This window comes from Pan troglodytes, chromosome 19, assembly GCF_028858775.2.
Source record: "Pan troglodytes isolate AG18354 chromosome 19, NHGRI_mPanTro3-v2.0_pri, whole genome shotgun sequence".
NCBI classification, from domain to species: Eukaryota; Metazoa; Chordata; class Mammalia; order Primates; family Hominidae; genus Pan; species Pan troglodytes.
Window position 1 is genome coordinate 29,312,188 of NC_072417.2, and position 17,883 is coordinate 29,330,070.

At 49.6% G+C, this 17,883-nt stretch overlaps 1 protein-coding gene across 3 annotated transcripts in view; it reads left to right on the plus strand.

Moving 5' to 3' along the window:
* The window catches only part of PIP4K2B (phosphatidylinositol-5-phosphate 4-kinase type 2 beta), a 35,992-nt gene extending 19,568 nt beyond the window's left edge, over positions 1-16,424 (plus strand). For all 3 annotated transcript variants that reach the window (XM_001172842.8, XM_009432310.5, XM_063798635.1), the window contains 7 exons: positions 1,505-1,657; positions 2,580-2,726; positions 3,738-3,776; positions 4,309-4,422; positions 10,837-11,095; positions 11,570-11,673; positions 12,338-16,424. In XM_001172842.8, the coding sequence (XP_001172842.1) occupies positions 1,505-1,657; positions 2,580-2,726; positions 3,738-3,776; positions 4,309-4,422; positions 10,837-11,095; positions 11,570-11,673; positions 12,338-12,418 (897 nt within the window). In that variant the 3' untranslated portion in view covers positions 12,419-16,424. The remainder of the gene's footprint in view (positions 1-1,504; positions 1,658-2,579; positions 2,727-3,737; positions 3,777-4,308; positions 4,423-10,836; positions 11,096-11,569; positions 11,674-12,337) is intronic.
* Positions 16,425-17,883: the final 1,459 nt, after the last annotated feature.

Here is a 17,883-nt window from a genome sequence, read left to right on the forward strand (position 1 = left end):
AGCACCTTTGCTGAGGAACTCCCAGAGCTGCTTACCACCTCTGACTTTAGTTTTCCCCATGAAGGTGGTCCTCACTTCTCCACCAGGGTTTTCTGAGGAGGTATTAGGGGAAAGTAAAGAGTAGGATCCTGATCAGCCGGGCATGGTGGTGCATGCCTATAGTCCCAGCTGCTCAGGAGGCCGAGGCGAGAGGATCCCTTGAGCCCAGGAGTTCAAGGCTGCAGTGAGCTATGATCGCACCACTACACTCCAGTTTGGGTGACAGCAAAACACCATCTTTAAAAGAAAAAAAAAGGCTGGGCACAGTAGCTCACACCTGTAATCCTAGCACTTTGGGAGGCTGAGGCAGGAGGATTGCTTGATCTCAGGAGTTCTAGACCAGCCTGGGAAACATGGCAAAACTCCATCTCTACAAAAGCTACAAAAATAAGCCAGGCATGTTGGTGCACACCTGTAGTCCCAGCTACTTGGTAGGCTGAGGCGGGAGGATCACTTGAGCCCAGGAGGTAGAGGCTGCAGTGAGCTGAGATCTCACCACTGTACTCCAGCTTGGGTGACAGAGTGAGACCCTGTCTCTACAAAAATAATAACAGGATCCTCATTAAGAGATGGGGAAACATCTTGGAGAGGAGACATTTCTGTGACATGATCCCCATGTATGTTTTCTTGGGAACAGGGACACGTGAGATCTCCCCTCACCCTTGCTTCCCAAAGGTCCCTTGGCATCTGCTTGGTGAACATATCCCTTTGGTTGACTCACGCCTTCCCACACCCTCCCTCTTAAGGCTTCTACTGCTCTTTGATCCTAATGGGAGTAGGACCTTGAGGAGGAGCAGGGATACAGCCAGGAAAGCTCCCCAAAACTGCCTCCCAGCCTTGCGTAGACAAGCAGGAGGTTGAGGCAAGGGGAAAGGTGTCAGGCTCAGAGATGAGGATCAGCTTCCTGCTTTGGGGAAGGTTTTTCAGCATTAGGGTAGATCCAGGGACAAGAGACGAATGGGCATTGCTTCTTTGTGCTAGACCCCTTGAAGACAGTATTTTCTAAGCTTCATCTTTGCTACCCCCAAGAGACTGGGAGAATCAGCTCAGTCTGCATCTTTGTGTTCCTGATGAGGAAATGCAGGGGTAGAGAAGTTAAATGGCTCACCCAAGGTCATAGTGCGTGTGAGAGTCCAGATTAGACTCAGCCCCCTCCATCAGAGGCAGAATTTTAGTTGGTAGGATAGCTATCTGGGATCAGGATGGAAACTTTCACAGTCAGTCCTCTTCCCATCCTAGACTGGGATGAAGGGCAGGTGGTAAGGAACAATTCTTGTCACTTTGGAGGAAGACTTAGGGAGGGATGTGAACACCCTGTGAGAAAAGGGGAGGGTAAACTCCCATCTGGGAGTCCCTCTATCTCAGTGTTGTTGGCTTTCAAGCAGTCCAGCCCCTGAGGGAAGACAGCGAAAGTCAGAATTCTGTTCCCCTGCCAAGCCCAGCCTTCTTTTGTCTCGATTATCAGAATTCAGTGACGCGCAGCGCCCCCATCAACAGTGACAGCCAGGGCCGGTGTGGCACGCGTTTCCTCACCACCTACGACCGGCGCTTTGTCATCAAGACTGTGTCCAGCGAGGACGTGGCGGAGATGCACAACATCTTAAAGAAATACCACCAGGTATGGTGAGTCCCAAGCCTGGGCTGCAGAGGATGGGTTGGAAGAGGGAGAAGAGAGCCCTGGGGGAGCTTCTTAGGGAGGGGTTGGTCCTCTCTGGTAATGGCAGCTGCTTCTGATCACCAAGCAGTGGGACTCTCCTGCAACCGTATTTCTGTGAGCTGAAATGCCTACTTTAAAAAAGAAAAAAGGAGCCATGAAGGCTCATCGCTGACTGAGTCCCAGTTGGAAAGTGTTCACGCACTGGCATCCGCCCCGTTTCTTCTGAAAGAGGCCCCCTCAGCTCGGCAGGCTTGTTTCTTTTCCCGTCCCATCTCTCCACTCATCTGGAACCTGTCCATGAGGAAGGCAGGGAGCCCCGTGGCACCATCTGTGTGTCTGTCCTCAGCCTACTTGGGTCTTCATTTCTGGGGCACCTGAGAAGGGCCGAAGGGAGTTTCTGGTCTTTCAGGAGTTATGGCAGAAACCCTGGGGCATGGCATGGATAAGAGCTTTAGATATGGAGCTGTTCTCTTCTCCCAGATGGCTGGATCCCTGGCCTGCCTCTGCATCCTGTCTCTTCCCTGCGGCATTCCCATATCAGGCTGGCAGAAGAGATGCAAGGTGTGGATCAGGGATTTTCCTGTGGTAGAATCCTATTTTAAACAAAATCTTAGGTGAGATACTAATAATATGAACCCACGGGGGCTCTGAGCCACCTGCTCAGCTTGCCTCTCCCTCTGCCATGCCAACAGGAGGCTGGAGGTGGCTGTTGCCCATTTTAAGCCTGAGAAACCCCTATTACTTCATAGAACCCAGCTGGAGAACTACTGGTCTAGAGGTTAGAATCCCAGGGAGCCAGGGAGCATTTTAGTCTGGGGTGAGCCCCATCCATCCCTGGCACTGCCTGTTCCTTAGTCCTCTCTCTTCTTCCTTTCCATTCTAGTTTATAGTGGAGTGTCATGGTAACACGCTTTTGCCACAGTTCCTGGGCATGTACCGCCTGACCGTGGATGGTGTGGAAACCTACATGGTGGTTACCAGGAACGTGTTCAGCCATCGGCTCACTGTGCATCGCAAGTATGACCTCAAGGTAAAGGGCTCTGTGTTTGCCGGAGCTGTGCCTCCCCTCTATCTGAGCCCTGAAGGGGCCACTACTCCAACTTCCATGTAATTGGGAAGCTGGAGCCTATGTGTTGGCATGAACAGGGAACTCTGGAGTGGATATGCCTGATTCTTGTGGACCAAAGGCAGTTTGAAGTCCAGATGACAGTAACAGGAGATTATTTAAGCCCTAAATGTGCCATATTTATGCAGCAGTTGATGTTCCTGTCTGTGGAATGTGCACAGTGAGGGAGGCCGTGCTGACGCATGCACTTTAGCATCCATCAGGCCCCCATGGACTGCCAGCACAAGTGCATCTCTAGACTCTGAGAAGGACACACTTGTGGCTGTGAACTAGGGTGCTCCGTGTTCTTGAACCTGGCTTCTGACTTCTGTCACCTTATGCCGCCATCCCTTCCCTCTGTGCTGCAACTGGGCTGGTTTCCTCTGTGTTCCTGCAGTGCCTGTGCTCCTCTTCCCAGGATTTCACATCTGCTGTCTGGAATAGTCTCCTTCTCTCTCTCCACCCCCTCCTTCCCCCACCTAATTGCTTCCTCCTTACCCTTCTGAGCTCAGCCCAAATACTACTTCCAGGAAGTAGGTAGGCCCTGGCCACTGTCCCTCCCCAGGCCGGGCCCGTGTGGTATGTGCTTTCAGAGTGTCCTGTCTCCTCCCTGTACCACTGAGCACCGTGGTAGTGAATGAACTAATGACTTGTGGAACCACTGCTGAATATCTGTCTCCCCTGTTAGAAGGAAAGTAGCTCAAGGGCAGGGACTGAGCTTCTCCAGTGCAGTCCTGTTTGCTGAGCACCTAAAAAGTGTCTTGCACATAGAGCTCTATAAGTGGGCTTGACACAGTAAATGAACAAGGTGCTGCCTCCTGGCCCCTCTAGGACTCTAACAAGCCTACTTGAGTTCACCTGCTGGCTCTCCCATGTTTGCTCATGCAGTCAACTTTGCCTCAGCTTGACTTCCCCTGATGGCTCTTATCCTTTCAGGGTTCTACGGTTGCCAGAGAAGCGAGCGACAAGGAGAAGGTATGCTGGTGCTGAGCAGGAATGGAAGGGTCGCTTGGAGTCAGAAACAACTCCTGTCGGCCATCCTGTCCCTCGCCCACCTCAGCCCCTAGCCCAGCTCCCAGACATGCCATCTGTCAACATGAAATGCCGTGTGTCATGAATCACCTGTCTGTCCTTGTGATAGGCCTAGACCTTGGTCTCTGGTCTTTTACCTCTGCCCTCACTACGTTCTTCATAGTCCTGCTGGGCTGGCAGACATTTCTATCTCATAGTCCAGCCTGAGTCAGTCAGTGGCTGCCTGAGCCCTGAGCTGGTCCAGGCTCAACAGGAAAGAATCCTTTAGTCATTCCTCATCTTTCATGTATTTGCCCTCCCTGCCCACCCAAAGCCTGGGACTAGAGGCTCCTGCACTGCTGATTAGCAGGTTGAGGGTCGGTACACTGACAACCCCTCCTTCCCCTTTCTGTATAGTTGCTCCCAGCAGAACAGTTGGGTGTCCCTGGGGTGAATTAATCAGGCTTACCCAGCCTAACTTCTGTTGCTCTCCTAGGCCAAGGACTTGCCAACATTCAAAGACAATGACTTCCTCAATGAAGGGCAGAAGCTGCATGTGGGAGAGGAGAGTAAAAAGAACTTCCTGGAGAAACTGAAGCGGGACGTTGAGGTACTTACTAACCTTCATTTTCACCTGCAAGGCTCCTTCTGTACCTAGAGTAGGCGCCTCTTAAACCTTAAGAAGAATGGAATTCAGTACTTTCCAGGAGTATGGACAAAAGGGTGGTGATTTGAGCAGCGTGGGCACTTATGGGCACCTAAAGCAAGTGCAAATGATCATTCCACCTGACGGAGCATAGTTGGCGCCAGTAGGACCTTTGTAATTTAGTTTAGAATGCTTTTCCCTTTTCACTAATTCATTCCAACACCTTTTTCAAACTCCCTTCTGCTGTTGTCCCTACAATGGAGAGGGCATCTGGCCATCAGAGCTGTAGGAACCCAGCTATTAAGGTCCTGTAACCCCAACATTTTGGGAGGCTGAGGTGGGAGGATCGCTTGAGCTCAGCAGTTCAATACCAGCCTAGGCCACATAGCAAGACCTCATCTCTACTAAAAATTAAAAAATTTAGCCAGGCGTAGGGGCACACACCTGTAGTCCCAGCTACTTGGGAGGCTGAGGCGAAAGGGTTGTTTGAGCCCAGGAGATGAGGCTGCAGTGAGCTGTGGTCTCACCACTACACTCCAGCCTGGGCAACAGAGCGAGACACTGTCTCAAAACAAAAACCGAAAAAGTTGGCTAAGCATGGTGGCTTACTCTTGTAATCCCAGCACCTTGGAAGGGTGAGGCAGGAGGATCACTGGAGCCTGGCAGATCAAGGCAACATGAGCTGTGATCGTGCCACTGTGCTCCAGCCTGGGTGACAGAGCAAGACCCTGTCTCAAAAAACAAAAATCCACTAATCAGGTTCTTCTCTGGCTCTGGCTCTGATTCTCCACTTACCTAGCAAACTTCTGTTTGTAATCTGGGGAGGACAGGTGCTAAATAGTGAAAATGTTATCTGGACCACTTGATAACTCAGCGTCTCCTTCTCTTTTAATAAATTGAGAGGCTGCTTGTTAAAACCAAATCCTACAAACAAACTTGGGAAAAAAAATTTTTTTTAAATTGTGGTAAAATACATATAATAATAGGTGTTTTTTTTGTTTGTTTGTTTGTTTTGTTTTTTTTTTTGGGAGATTCTCGTTCTGTCCCCAGGCTGGAGTGCAGTGCAGTGGCACGATCTCGGCTCACTGCAACCTCCGCCTCCTGGGTTCAAGTGATTCTCCTACCTCAGCCTCCCAAGTAGCTGGGACTATAGGCACGCACCTTAACCATTTTGATATATAGTTGAGTGGCATTAAGTATATTCACATTGTTATGCAACCAGCACTACCATTCATCTCTGAACTTTTATCTTTCCCAGCTGAAACTATACCCATTAAATACTAATTCTCAATTCCCCCTCCCTAACCCCTGGCAATCAGTATTCAATTTTCTGCCCCTATGAAGTTGACTACTCTAGGAACTTCACATAAGAGGAAGCAAACAGCCAAGCGAGGTGGCTCATGCCTGTAATCCCAGCACTTTGGGAGGCTGAGGTGGGCGGATCTTCTGAGGTCAGGAGTTTGAGACCAGCCTGACCAACATGGAGAAACCCGGTCTCTACTGAAAATACAAAATTAGCCAGGCATGGTGGTGCACGCCTGTAATCCCAGCTACTTGGGAGGCTGAGGCAAGAGAATCGCTTGAACCCAGGAGGCGGAGGTTGCGGTGACCCTCCAGCTTGGGCAACATGTTATGAACGAAACTCCATCTCAAAAAATAAAAAAAAAAAAAGGAAGCAAACAGCAGTTGTCCTTTTGTGACTCTCTTATTTTGCTTAGCATAATGTCTTCAGGGTTCATCCATACTGTATCATGTGTCAGAATTTTTTTCTTTTTATTATTTATTTATTTGTTTTGAGACAGAGTCTCGCTCTGTTGCCAGGCTGGAGTGCAATGGTGCGATCTCAGCTCACTGCAACCTCCGCCTCCCGGGTTCAAGTGATTCTCCTGCTTCAGCCTCCCAAGTAGCTGGGACTACAGGCGCGTGCTGCCATGCCCAGCTAATTTTTGTATTTTTTTAGTGGAGACGGGGTTTCACCATGTTGAACAGGATGGTTTCGATCTCCTGACCTGGTGATCTGCCTGCCTCGGCCTCCCAGAGTGCTGGGATTACAGGCGTGAGCCACCACACCTGGCCAGAATTTCTTTTTAAAGCTGAATAAGGCTGAGCATGGTGGCTCACACCTGTAATCCCAGCAACTCAGGAGGCTGAGGCAGAAGGACTGCTTGAGGCCAGAAGTTGGAGACCTGGGCAATTTACTGAGATCCTGTCTCTACAAAAAATTAAAAACTAGCTGGGTGTGGTGACATGTGCCTGTAGTCCTAGCTATTCAGGAGGCTGGGTGGGAGGATCCCTTGTGCCTAGGAGTTCACGGTTGTGGTGAGCTATGATCATGCCACTGTGCATCAGCCTGAACTAGAGGGTAAGACCCCATCTCTTTAAATAACAAAACAAAACAAAAGCTAGGCGCGGTGGCTCACGCTTGTAATCCCAGCACTTTGGGAGGCCAAGGCAGGTGGATCACGAGGTCAGGAGATCGAGACCATCCTGGCTAACACGGTGAAACCCCGTCTCTACTAAAAATACAAAAACAAAATTAGCCAGGGGTGGTGGTGGGCGCCTGTAGTCCCAGCTACTCGGGAGGCTGAGGCAGGAGAATGGCATGAACCCGGGAGACGGAGCTTGCAGGGAGCCGAGATCGTGCCACTGCACTCCAGCCTGGGCGACAGAACGAGACCTCATCTCAAAAAAACACACACACACAAAAACTGATTAATATTCCATTGTATGGATGTATTACATTTTGTTTATTCATCAGTTAATGGACACTTGTTATATCAGTTGGGGTTCTCCAGAGAAACAAAACCTATAGGATGTTTTGTAAATCTCTTTATACCAAGATATTTATTTTTTATTTTATTTATTTATTTTTTTTGAGACAGAGTCTTGCTCTGTCACCCAGGCTGGAGTACAGTGGCGCGATCTTGGTTCACTGCAAGCTCCGCCTCCCGGGTTCACGCCATTCTCCTGCCTCAGCCTCCTGAGTAGCTGGGACTACAGGTGCCCACCACCATGCCCAGCTAGTTTTTTTTGTATTTTTAGTAGAGACGGGGTTTCACCATGTTAGCCAGGATGGTCTTGATCTCCTGACCTCATGATCTGCCTGCCTCGGCCTCCCAAAGTGCTGGGATTACAGGTGTGAGCCACCACGCCCGGCCCTAAGAGATTTATTTTAAGGAATTGGTTCATGGGATTATGGATACCAACGAGATCTGCAGTCAGCAAGCCGGAGGCCCAGGAGAGCTGGTGGTGTGGTTTTATTCTACAGGCCATCAGGCCGCCAGGCAGAAGGAGTTCCCTCTTCCTCACCGGAGGGTCATCCTTTTTCTTCTCTTCAGGCCTTCTGCTGATTGGATGATGCCCATCCACACTGGGGAGGGCCATCTGCTTTACTCAGTCTACCAGTTCAATGCTCGTTTCACCCAGAAACCCTCACAGACACACCCAGAATAATGCTTGACCAAGTGTCTGGGCACTCAGGCCCAGTCCAGCTGGCATATACAATTAGCCATCACACTTAGGTTGCTTCCACCTTGTAGCTGTTGGGAATAATGCTACTGTGAACATGGGTGTCATAAACTTCGTTTTGCTAGGAAGCGTTTCCTTAGTCACCCCCAACTATGTTCTTTCCTTATTCTGCCTTTCATCATCTGACATTATTTGTCCTGAGTCTTTGTCCTTCTCCCTTTTCTACCCTCTCCCCCTACTGTGGTTCTGAGAAGAATTTAATGCAGTTTACTCAGTGCATTTGTTTTCAATGCATGTTGCTTTATAAATGTTCTCAGGTGGGTGGAGGGCATGGTGCATGGACCTTCTTTTTCCTGGGACCCTAGCCCCTTCTCCCTGGGCCTTGAGAAGGCTTTGTCTGGAAGTGCTCAGAGTGGCATCCCTCCCTCCCTTCCTCTTCCAAGGAGATCCTGCTGGGCTCCCATCTTTAGGGCTCCTTGTCCTTAGTTGTGTTCTGGGCTTGTGCATAGAGCTGCTCTGCTTCCATGATGATTCTCCTCCTAGTTCTCTGTTAGGACCTAACATGGTGGTCAGTCTAACAGTCTCCTAGTGACCACTGTATGATGGTGACTGCACTCTTCCCTCATTATTAGCTAAACTGGAATGCTAGCTGGCCATTTCCATCCTGTATCATTCCATACGTTGTCTTGAAATCCTAGATAAAAGACTTGAACCACCACCCTGCTCACAGCACCCATTATACAGATGAGAAAACTAAGGCTTGGCAAGGGGAGTCACATGATGCTAGGGGAGGACTTTCCCCCAGCACCACACAGCCTCTTTTGACCTTCAGGGAATGGGTTGAGAATATTGGTTGGTTCTGGCTGCCATTCTTGTATGGTTTTGTGTTCCCTTTTCCTTTTTTTTCTATTTTTACCTGGGCTGAAAAGTCGGTGACATAGTTTTTTCAGACTTTGTCTCTGAGGCCAGTTAGAAGTATATTTTACCTTGCAACCCAATGGATACACACAACTGAAACACTGTCTACCCTTATTTTCTGTCATGTATTCTGATATTTTCTATTCTATTTTATTATACAGTAGTCCCCCCTTATTAGCAGGGGACATGTTCCAAGATCCCCAGTGGATGCCTGAAGCCACAGATAGTACTGAACCCTGTATATACTATGCATGAATTTTTTTTCCTTCTTCACAATTTCACGGATAGAAGATTTGTTCTTACGGGAGATCTTAGCAACCTCAGCATGCAATTTATTTTCTTTTTAAGTCAAGAGCTTTCACCTTTTCACTTAAAGCTGGCCAGGTGCAGTGGCTCACACCTGTAATCCCAGCACTTTTGGGAGGCTGAGGCAGGTGGATCACTTGAGGTCAGGAGCTCGAGACCAGCCTGGCCAACATGATGAAACTGTCTCTACTAAAAATACAAAAATTAGCTGAGTGTGGTGGTGCATGCCTGAAGTCCCAGCTACTTGGGAGGCTGAGACAGGAGAATCACTTGAACCTGGGAGGTGGAGGTTGCAGTGAGCCGAGATTGCACCAGTGCACTCTAGCCTGGTGACAGAGCAAGACTCTGTCTCAAAAAAAGAAAGCACTTTATGGCTTCTCTTTGGCATATCTGAATTGCCAACATCACTACTCTTGCTCTGTGGAGTCATAATGAAGTCAAATATGGGTTACTTGAATACAAGCACTGTGATACAACTATAGTGAACTGATAACCAAGACAGCTACGGACAGCTACTGAAAGACTAATGGGACGTTAGTGCGTACAGTGTGGATATACTGCACAAAGGGATAATCTGCATCCTGGGCAGCACTGAATGGGACATAGCAAGATTTTATCATGCTACTCGGAATGGTACACTATTTAAAAACTTAGGAATTACTTCTGGAATTTTCCATTTAATATTTTTGGACTGTAGTTGACCACAGGTAACTGAAACCATTGTGGATAAGGGTGGACTACTGCATTTAATTTAAAGAAATCCTAGTTCCAGCCCACTACATTGGGTTTAGGACTCATAATGGGTTGAAATTTTGATCTGAAATATATTGTTGTGTCGTATCCATCGCTCCATCCTCTTCCATAGTATATCATTTCATTATTTCTTTCCTCAAACTTGGCCATGGCCTCTTTTTTTAAAACAAGAGACAGGGTCTCACTCTGTTCCCCGGGCTTGAGTGCAATAGTGCCGTCATAGCTTACTGCAGCCTCAAATTCCTGGGCTCACGCGATCCTCCCACTTGAGCCTCCCAAGTAGGTAGGACTACAGGTGTGCACTGCCACGCCCAGCCAATTTTTAAATTTTTTTGTGGAGATGGGGTCTCATCACATTGCTGAGGCTGGTCTCAAACTCCTGGCCTCAAGTGATCCTCCTTAATTGGCCTCCCAAAGTTCTGGGATTACAGGCATGAGCCACCGTGCCCAGCCACCGTGGCCTCTCTTGATCCCAAACCGTCATGGGCTGTTCCCTCTTCCTGCAGTGCTCGTTCTATCTTTAACCTGCAGTACTTGCCTCACTGACTCCTCTTCATCCTTCAGCCTTGGCCTCAACTCCTTTCTTCAGGGAGGGTCTTGCTCACCCCTCACTGTAAACTCCCACAGCTCCTTGCTTTTTTTTTTTTTTTTTTTTGAGACCATCTCCCTCTGTTACCCAGCTAGAGTGCAGTGGTGTGATCACAGCTCACTGCAGCCTCGACCTCCTGCCTTTCCCCTGCTGAATGACTGTCTTCCCCATTAGACTTAGAGAGCTCGCGGGGGCGGGTGCTCTGATGCCTTACTCTCTGTTGAATTTCAAAACTGTTTGTAGAATTGAGTTGAAAGGAATCCCTTTCCCCCCTTTCTGGATGTCACTGGGATGTCCTGTGTAACCTCTTCTTCCTTCCGTCTTTCCATCCTTGGCCTTCCTAGTTCTTGGCACAGCTGAAGATCATGGACTACAGCCTGCTGGTGGGCATCCACGACGTGGACCGGGCAGAGCAGGAGGAGATGGAGGTGGAGGAGCGGGCAGAGGACGAGGAGTGTGAGAATGATGGGGTGGGCGGCAACCTACTCTGCTCCTATGGCACACCTCCGGACAGCCCTGGCAACCTCCTCAGCTTTCCTCGGTTCTTTGGTCCTGGGGAATTCGACCCCTCTGTTGATGTCTATGCCATGAAAAGCCATGAAAGTAAGTCAGAGCCTGCGCCTGCTCTGCACAGCCCTGCCCTCATCCTACCCCCTCAGCTCATTGTTTAGATCCTTCTAGGGGCATCTGGACCTCCACCTCATTCACTGCTGCCTTTGACCTCTTTCTGCCTCCAGATTCCCATCCAGGGTCACCACCTGAACCTGGGGCTCCTTCTCTGCCAGGCTTTCCTATACTTCCCTGCTTGTCCTGGCTGACTGAAGAGTGGTTCTGCTCTGGTTCATGAGATGAACCAAACTTTATTCATACTGTCCTGTCAGCCCCACAGAGTGACTGTGAAGTTCCAATAAGATAAGAGCTATGACAGCTGGAAAGGACTCCGCTGGTCCTTTTCTCAGCCCCAACATGATAAGGATGGAGCTGAGCCTTGTGTCTGGGGGTTGTAGCAGTGCCCAGCTGCTGTCTGCCCTTCTCCTGCCCCCTCTTCCTTCTTCCCTGCTCTCCTTGTCCCTCCAGGTTCCCCCAAGAAGGAGGTGTATTTCATGGCCATCATCGATATCCTCACGCCATACGATACGAAGAAGAAAGCTGCACATGCTGCCAAAACGGTGAAACACGGGGTGAGTCCTCTCCATCTTCATCCAGGGCCCAGCTGGGTCGGTGCATCTGTGCTTACCCTCAGACCCCAGGGAGGGCAGTCTCAGGCCTCCTGCTCCAAGGAACACACTCCTGTCTCCTTCTTCCCGGGAGAGCAGACTGGAAGAGCAGCCTGCCTGCCTTGCCATGTTCCCTGCCTTCACCCACCTGCTCCCTGCCAGGCTGGGCCCAATTTGTTTATCCCCCAGTTCTCCAGCCCTCGGGGCCAAGCCCACCAGTGTCTTTCCCCAGGGCCTGCTGGGCCTGTTGTGCATCTTGTTGAAGGGCGAGTAATAGCTTTGTTTCCATGCCCATACTGCTCCCCACAGGCCTGTTTCCCTGTGGGCCTGAAGCCCTGTTCTCCATGTAGTGGCCCCCACAGAGATCCAGAGCCGCTTTGCCACCTCCCCACTGCCTTTCTTCTACTTCGGTGCAGGCCTGGGGTTATAAATCACAGGAGTGGGGCCAGGACAGTTCAGGACTTGTATGCCACTTCCTGAGGTGGTCTGCTCAGTCTTGGTGGGGTTGGGGGTGGTATTCAGCTCTGATACTGAGTAAGAGGCTTCTGAATACCCTGGCTCCCCCCATGTGCAGCCTCCTGATTGGGGCACAGGAACTCAACCTGAATCAGCCTCTTGTGTATTACAGGCAGGGGCCGAGATCTCGACTGTGAACCCTGAGCAGTACTCCAAACGCTTCAACGAGTTTATGTCCAACATCCTGACGTAGTTCTCTTCTACCTTCAGCCAGAGCCAGAGAGCTGGCTATGGGGTCGGGGATCGGGAGTTAGGGAGAAGGGTGTATTTGGGCTAGATGGGAGGGTGGGAGCAGAGTCGGGTTTGGGAGGGCTTTAGCAATGAGACTGCAGCCTGTGACACCGAAAGAGACTTTAGCTGAAGAGGAGGGGGATGTGCTGTGTGTGCACCTGCTCACAGGATGTAACCCCACCTTCTGCTTACCCTTGATTTTTTCTCCCCATTTGACACCCAGGTTAAAAAGGGGTTCCCTTTTTGGTACCTTGTAACCTTTTAAGATACCTTGGGGCTAGAGATGACTTCGTGGGTTTATTTGGGTTTTGTTTCTGAAATTTCATTGCTCCAGGTTTGCTATTTATAATCATATTTCATCAGCCTACCCACCCTCCCCATCTTTGCCGAGCTCTCAGTTCCCTTCAATTAAAGAGATACCCAGTAGACCCAGCACAAGGGTCCTTCCAGAACCAAGTGCTATGGATGCCAGATTGGAGAGGTCAGACACCTCGCCCTGCTGCATTTGCTCTTGTCTGGATTAACTTTGTAATTTATGGAGTATTGTGCACAACTTCCTCCACCTTTCCCTTGGATTCAAGTGAAAACTGTTGCATTATTCCTCCATCCTGTCTGGAATACACCAGGTCAACACCAGAGATCTCAGATCAGAATCAGAGATCTCAGAGGGGAATAAGTTCATCCTCATGGGATGGTGAGGGGCAGGAAAGCGGCTGGGCTCTCGGACACCTGGTTCTCAGAGAACCCTGTGATGATCACCCAAGCCCCAGGCTCTCTTAGCCCCTGGAGTTCAGAAGTCCTCTCTGTAAAGCCTGCCTCCCACTAGGTCAAGAGGAACTAGAGTACCTTTGGATTTATCAGGACCCTCATGTTTAAATGGTTATTTCCCTTTGGGAAAACCTCAGAAACTGATGTATCAAATGAGGCCCTGTGCCCTCGATCTATTTCCTTCTTCCTTCTGACCTCCTCCCAGGCACTCTTACTTCTAGCCGAACTCTTAGCTCTGGGCAGATCTCCAAGCGCCTGGAGTGCTTTTTAGCAGAGACACCTCCTTAAGCTCCGGGATGACCTTGTAGGAGATCTGTCTCCCTGTGCCTGGAGAGTTACAGCCAGCAAGGTGCCCCCATCTTAGAGTGTGGTGTCCAAATGTGAGGTGGCTTCCTAGTTACATGAGGATGTGATCCAGGAAATCCAGTTTGGAGGCTTGATGTGGGTTTTGACCTGGCCCCAGCCTTGGGGCTGTTTTTCCTTGTTGCCCCGCTCTAGACTTTTAGCAGATCTGCAGCCCACAGGCTTTTTTGGAAGGAGTGGCTTCCTGCAGGTGTTCCACCTGCCTTCGGAGCCTGCCACCCAGGCCCTCAGAACTGAGCCACAGGCTGCTCTGGCCAGGAGAGAAACAGCTCTGTTCTGCATTGGGGGAGGTACATTCCTGCATCTTCTCACCCCCTCAACCAGGAACTGGGGATTTGGGATGAGATATGGTCAGACTTGTAGATAACCCCAAAGATGTGAAGATCGCTTATGAAACCATTTTGAATGAATAGATTGGTTTCCTGTGGCTCCCTCCAAACCTGGCCAAGCCCAGCTTCCGAAGCAGGAACCAGCACTGTCTCTGTGCCTGACTCACAGCATATAGGTCAGGAAAGAATGGAGACGGCATTCTTGGACTTCACTGGGGCTGCTGGATTGGATGGGAAACCTTCTGGAAGAGGCAGATGGGGGTCAAACCACTGCCTTGGCCCCAGGAAGGGGCCATAGGTAGGTCTGAACAACTGCCGCAAGACCACTACATGACTTAGGGAACTTGAAACCAACTGGCTCATGGAGAAAACAAATTTGACTTGGGAAAGGGATTATGTAGGAATAATGTTTGGACTTGATTTCCCCACGTCATAATGAAGAATGGAAGTTTGGATCTGCTCCTCGTCAGGCGCAGCATCTCTGAAGCTTGGAAAGCTGTCTTCCAGCAGCCTCCGTGGCCTCGGGCTCCTACCGGCTTCTCTGCATTTGGTCTGCTGATCATGTTGCCATAATGTGTATGGAAAGTGTAACACATTCTTACTGGTTAAAGATGACTACCAGGTATCTAACTTGTTTAACATTGAGTTTGTGTGTGTGTGTGTGTATGTTTGTGTGTTTTGTATATTGTTTACATTTTGAGAGGTAGCATTCTGTTTCAAATGCTTTTTGTTTTTCTGACAGTATTGTTGACTGGGTCACAACATTTTGAGCTGTGGTTTGGTGGATTTTCAATTTTTTTTTTTAAAGGTCATTCGCTGTGCTATCTTCAAAACCTTGAGTTTGGCCCCCAATTTTTGGCATTCAAATGTTTAAAAGCTATTTATCTTGGTTTATACAAGTTTCCTTTCTCTTCTTTTTGTCATGGTATTCTATTTGGTCTGCAGTTTGAATGTAGAGAAAGTGGACTGATCCCCCAAGCGTTGTCTGCCCCCACTCTTTCCTCCTTGGGTCCCGCCATTCTTTTACTGGGCAGTCGAGGGCATCGGAGGGGAAGTGACTGCCCTCAGCCTCACTCCCTGGGGCCATGAAGAAAAGCTAAACAGTCTCATGGCATCTCAGAATAATGTTGGGTCTCCCAAGAAGAAAGGTGTAAGAATAACGACATGGCTGATTAGGCGAGGCCAGGATAGGGCTAAGGCCAGGATTCCTGGCTGGCATCCAGTCACCCCTTCTCCCATCCTTCCCCCTCTTCTTCCACAAGTCTGCAGCCGAGACACTGTAGTCTCCCAGCCACAGTGATGAGTGCCCTGGAGACTCCACTGACCTCTAGATGAAGGCCCCTGGCCCTGGTTCCTGTTAATTAACTTCTGGGTCTTTGAGTCCCCCAGCACAAACTCCTTTCCTGTACCCTGCGGCTTGGGGTCACAGGGCATGCCGGGAAGCCACAGCTGAGGGGCGCAGACTGAAGCAGTGCTCCACCTCTCCTCCTTTCTCTAGCTCAGGGGTTGCTGGTCTGTGGAAGGCGCCACGAGTGGCCCCTGTGGCTGTTCTCAGTGGCAGTCTCTTAAGTTCCCACCACAGGCAGCTCTTTATCCCCTCTCCCTACTTCACTCTTTCTCTTGCCTGTGCTTTTGGCCTCAAACAGGCCTGCTGGTAGCGCTCAGGGTGTGAGGCTACACTCCTGCCCTGCCTTTCCTGTCTTCATGGTCTGCCAGGGCATACCTTGGGGAGGTGGACCAAAGACCCAGGACTTTTCGCAGTAGCCAGTCCTACCCCCCAGTTGTCTTTTTACCAATTCGGGGTGGGAGAGAAAACTGCAGCACCCCAGCATATGAGTTACTCAAAGGTGTTGGGGGCTAGAAGGGACAGTGCGTTTAAACAACACTCAGAGCTCTGGCCTTAAACCTGTGGCCCCCCAAGTCTAGGAGCCTCATCTCTTCCTGGCAGTCATGCGGGCAGGAGGTCCTGAAAGGGAAAACCCATTCAGACAACTGTTCCCCAATCTACCAGCCATCTGCAGGGGGCAGTGACCATGGCCCTCTCCCTCCTCTAGAATGTGCCACTTATGAGGAGTGCCCCATGGGGAAAAGGAGACTCAGCTGTCCCTTGGCAGCTTGTGCCAGTATCCCAGGGCAGAAGTTTCCACAGGAGCCTCTTGCCCTTGCGCAGAGCCACTGTGTGAGGCGGTGGGAGCCAACACCCTTGGGGGAGGGGGCAGTACTGCTCGGCACACCCCAGCATCAGGTCAGATCATTGAAATTAAAAAATGTGAATGAAGTTCATATCCACCTTTTGGGGAAGCAGGACAAACCACCACCCCACCAAGTGTGTGACTTCTCCATATCCCACTGCAGTTTCCATTTTTTAAATGGGAATTTTCAATCCCCTGTGCTTGTCTAACGTCTGCTTTAAAAAAGTTTGAGACCCTGTTACTGTTTGAAAATGCATGCATGTTACGATGAATCTCCAACCTGAGGAAAAAAATAAAACTCAAAAAGCTTTGTGTACATCTGTTATGTGTGAGTCCTTGGGAAATGAACCTTTTTTTTTCTTCCCAGAATTAAAAAGTTTTGGTCCTAGCTTTAGAGGCAGCTTCGGCTAAATCAATGTATGGCTTGAGTTTGGAGAAAGAATATGGTCAATGACATCCCGCTTTCAGATGCAATTAATAAACAGTGGTTAAAAGCACAGCACCACTGGCTGGGTTTGGTGGCTCACGCCCAGTACTTGGGGAGGCCAAGGCAGGAGGATCACTTGAGCCCAGAAGTTCAGTACCGGTCTGGGTAACATAGTGAGACCCCGTCTCTACAAAACAAGAATTAGCTGGATGCGATGGCACATGTCTGTAGTCCCAGCTACTCAGGAGGCTGAGGCAGGAGGATCACTTGAGCTTGGGAGGTTGAGGCTGCAGTTAGCCATGATTGCACCACAGCACTCCAGCCCTAGCAACAATGAGACTCTTAAGGAAAAAAGAAACAAAACACCACAGCACCAGAGCCAATCTGCCTGTTAGCTGTTACTACCACGCACATGGAAGAATGGACAACACCCCCCCCCCCCCCCGCCGCCTCCAGCTGTGTAGAACGAACTCTGGCTAGGAGCCACTCACCTGACATAACTTTGAACATGTCACCTCTGTGCACCTCATCTACTGCATCTGGGCATTTAGCTTAAAACCCAGTAGTTCTCAAAGTGTGGTCTTGGACCAGCAGTGTCATTAGCACCTGGGAGTCAGAAATGTAAATTCTCAGGTTCCAACCCAGATCTACTGAATCAAACGTTTAATGAGCCCTCCAGGTGATTGTGATGGGGGCTAACGTTTGGGAACCACTCTGCTATGCAAACTCTACTTGCTTATTAGGCCATCTATGTACTGCAGATTGCAAGCTGGAATCACTTGGGGAATTCTGGAAAAGGCAGGTACCCAGGCCCCTAAAAGGCCAATTGGAATCTCAAGGGGTGGGATCAAGGTATGTGTTTTAGGAATTCCACAGGTGACTAATGAGCTGGCCAGGTTAAGAAACACTAATCTAGACTACTTATGGGTACTTGACCAAATTTCTACCTGAAGCAATAAAAGATGTAAGGGTTTTCCCATAGAGTTTGAGTGAAAAGGATTCTAAGCTCTGGCATCAATGGAACATGAGTTTATGTCCTGGCTTTATCACTTATTAAAGTAGACTTGGGTAAGTTATTTAACTGTCCTTCTTCTCCAAACAAGGATAATCTCAACTACCTTGAGTCATTATGATGAATAAATTCTAGATCGTGTAAAGCACTTGTGTGGGGCCTAGCACACAGGGAGCATGCAGCAAGTGACATGTGGATTGTCCCCACTGGCACGCACTGATGGAGTAGAGCACGAGCCAGAAAGCAAGCCGAGGGCCAGGCCACACACACTTGAGTGGCTGGCTGTAGCTGCCCAGCTAGGGCAGAGATCTGCAGGAAAGCATCAAAGACAAAAGC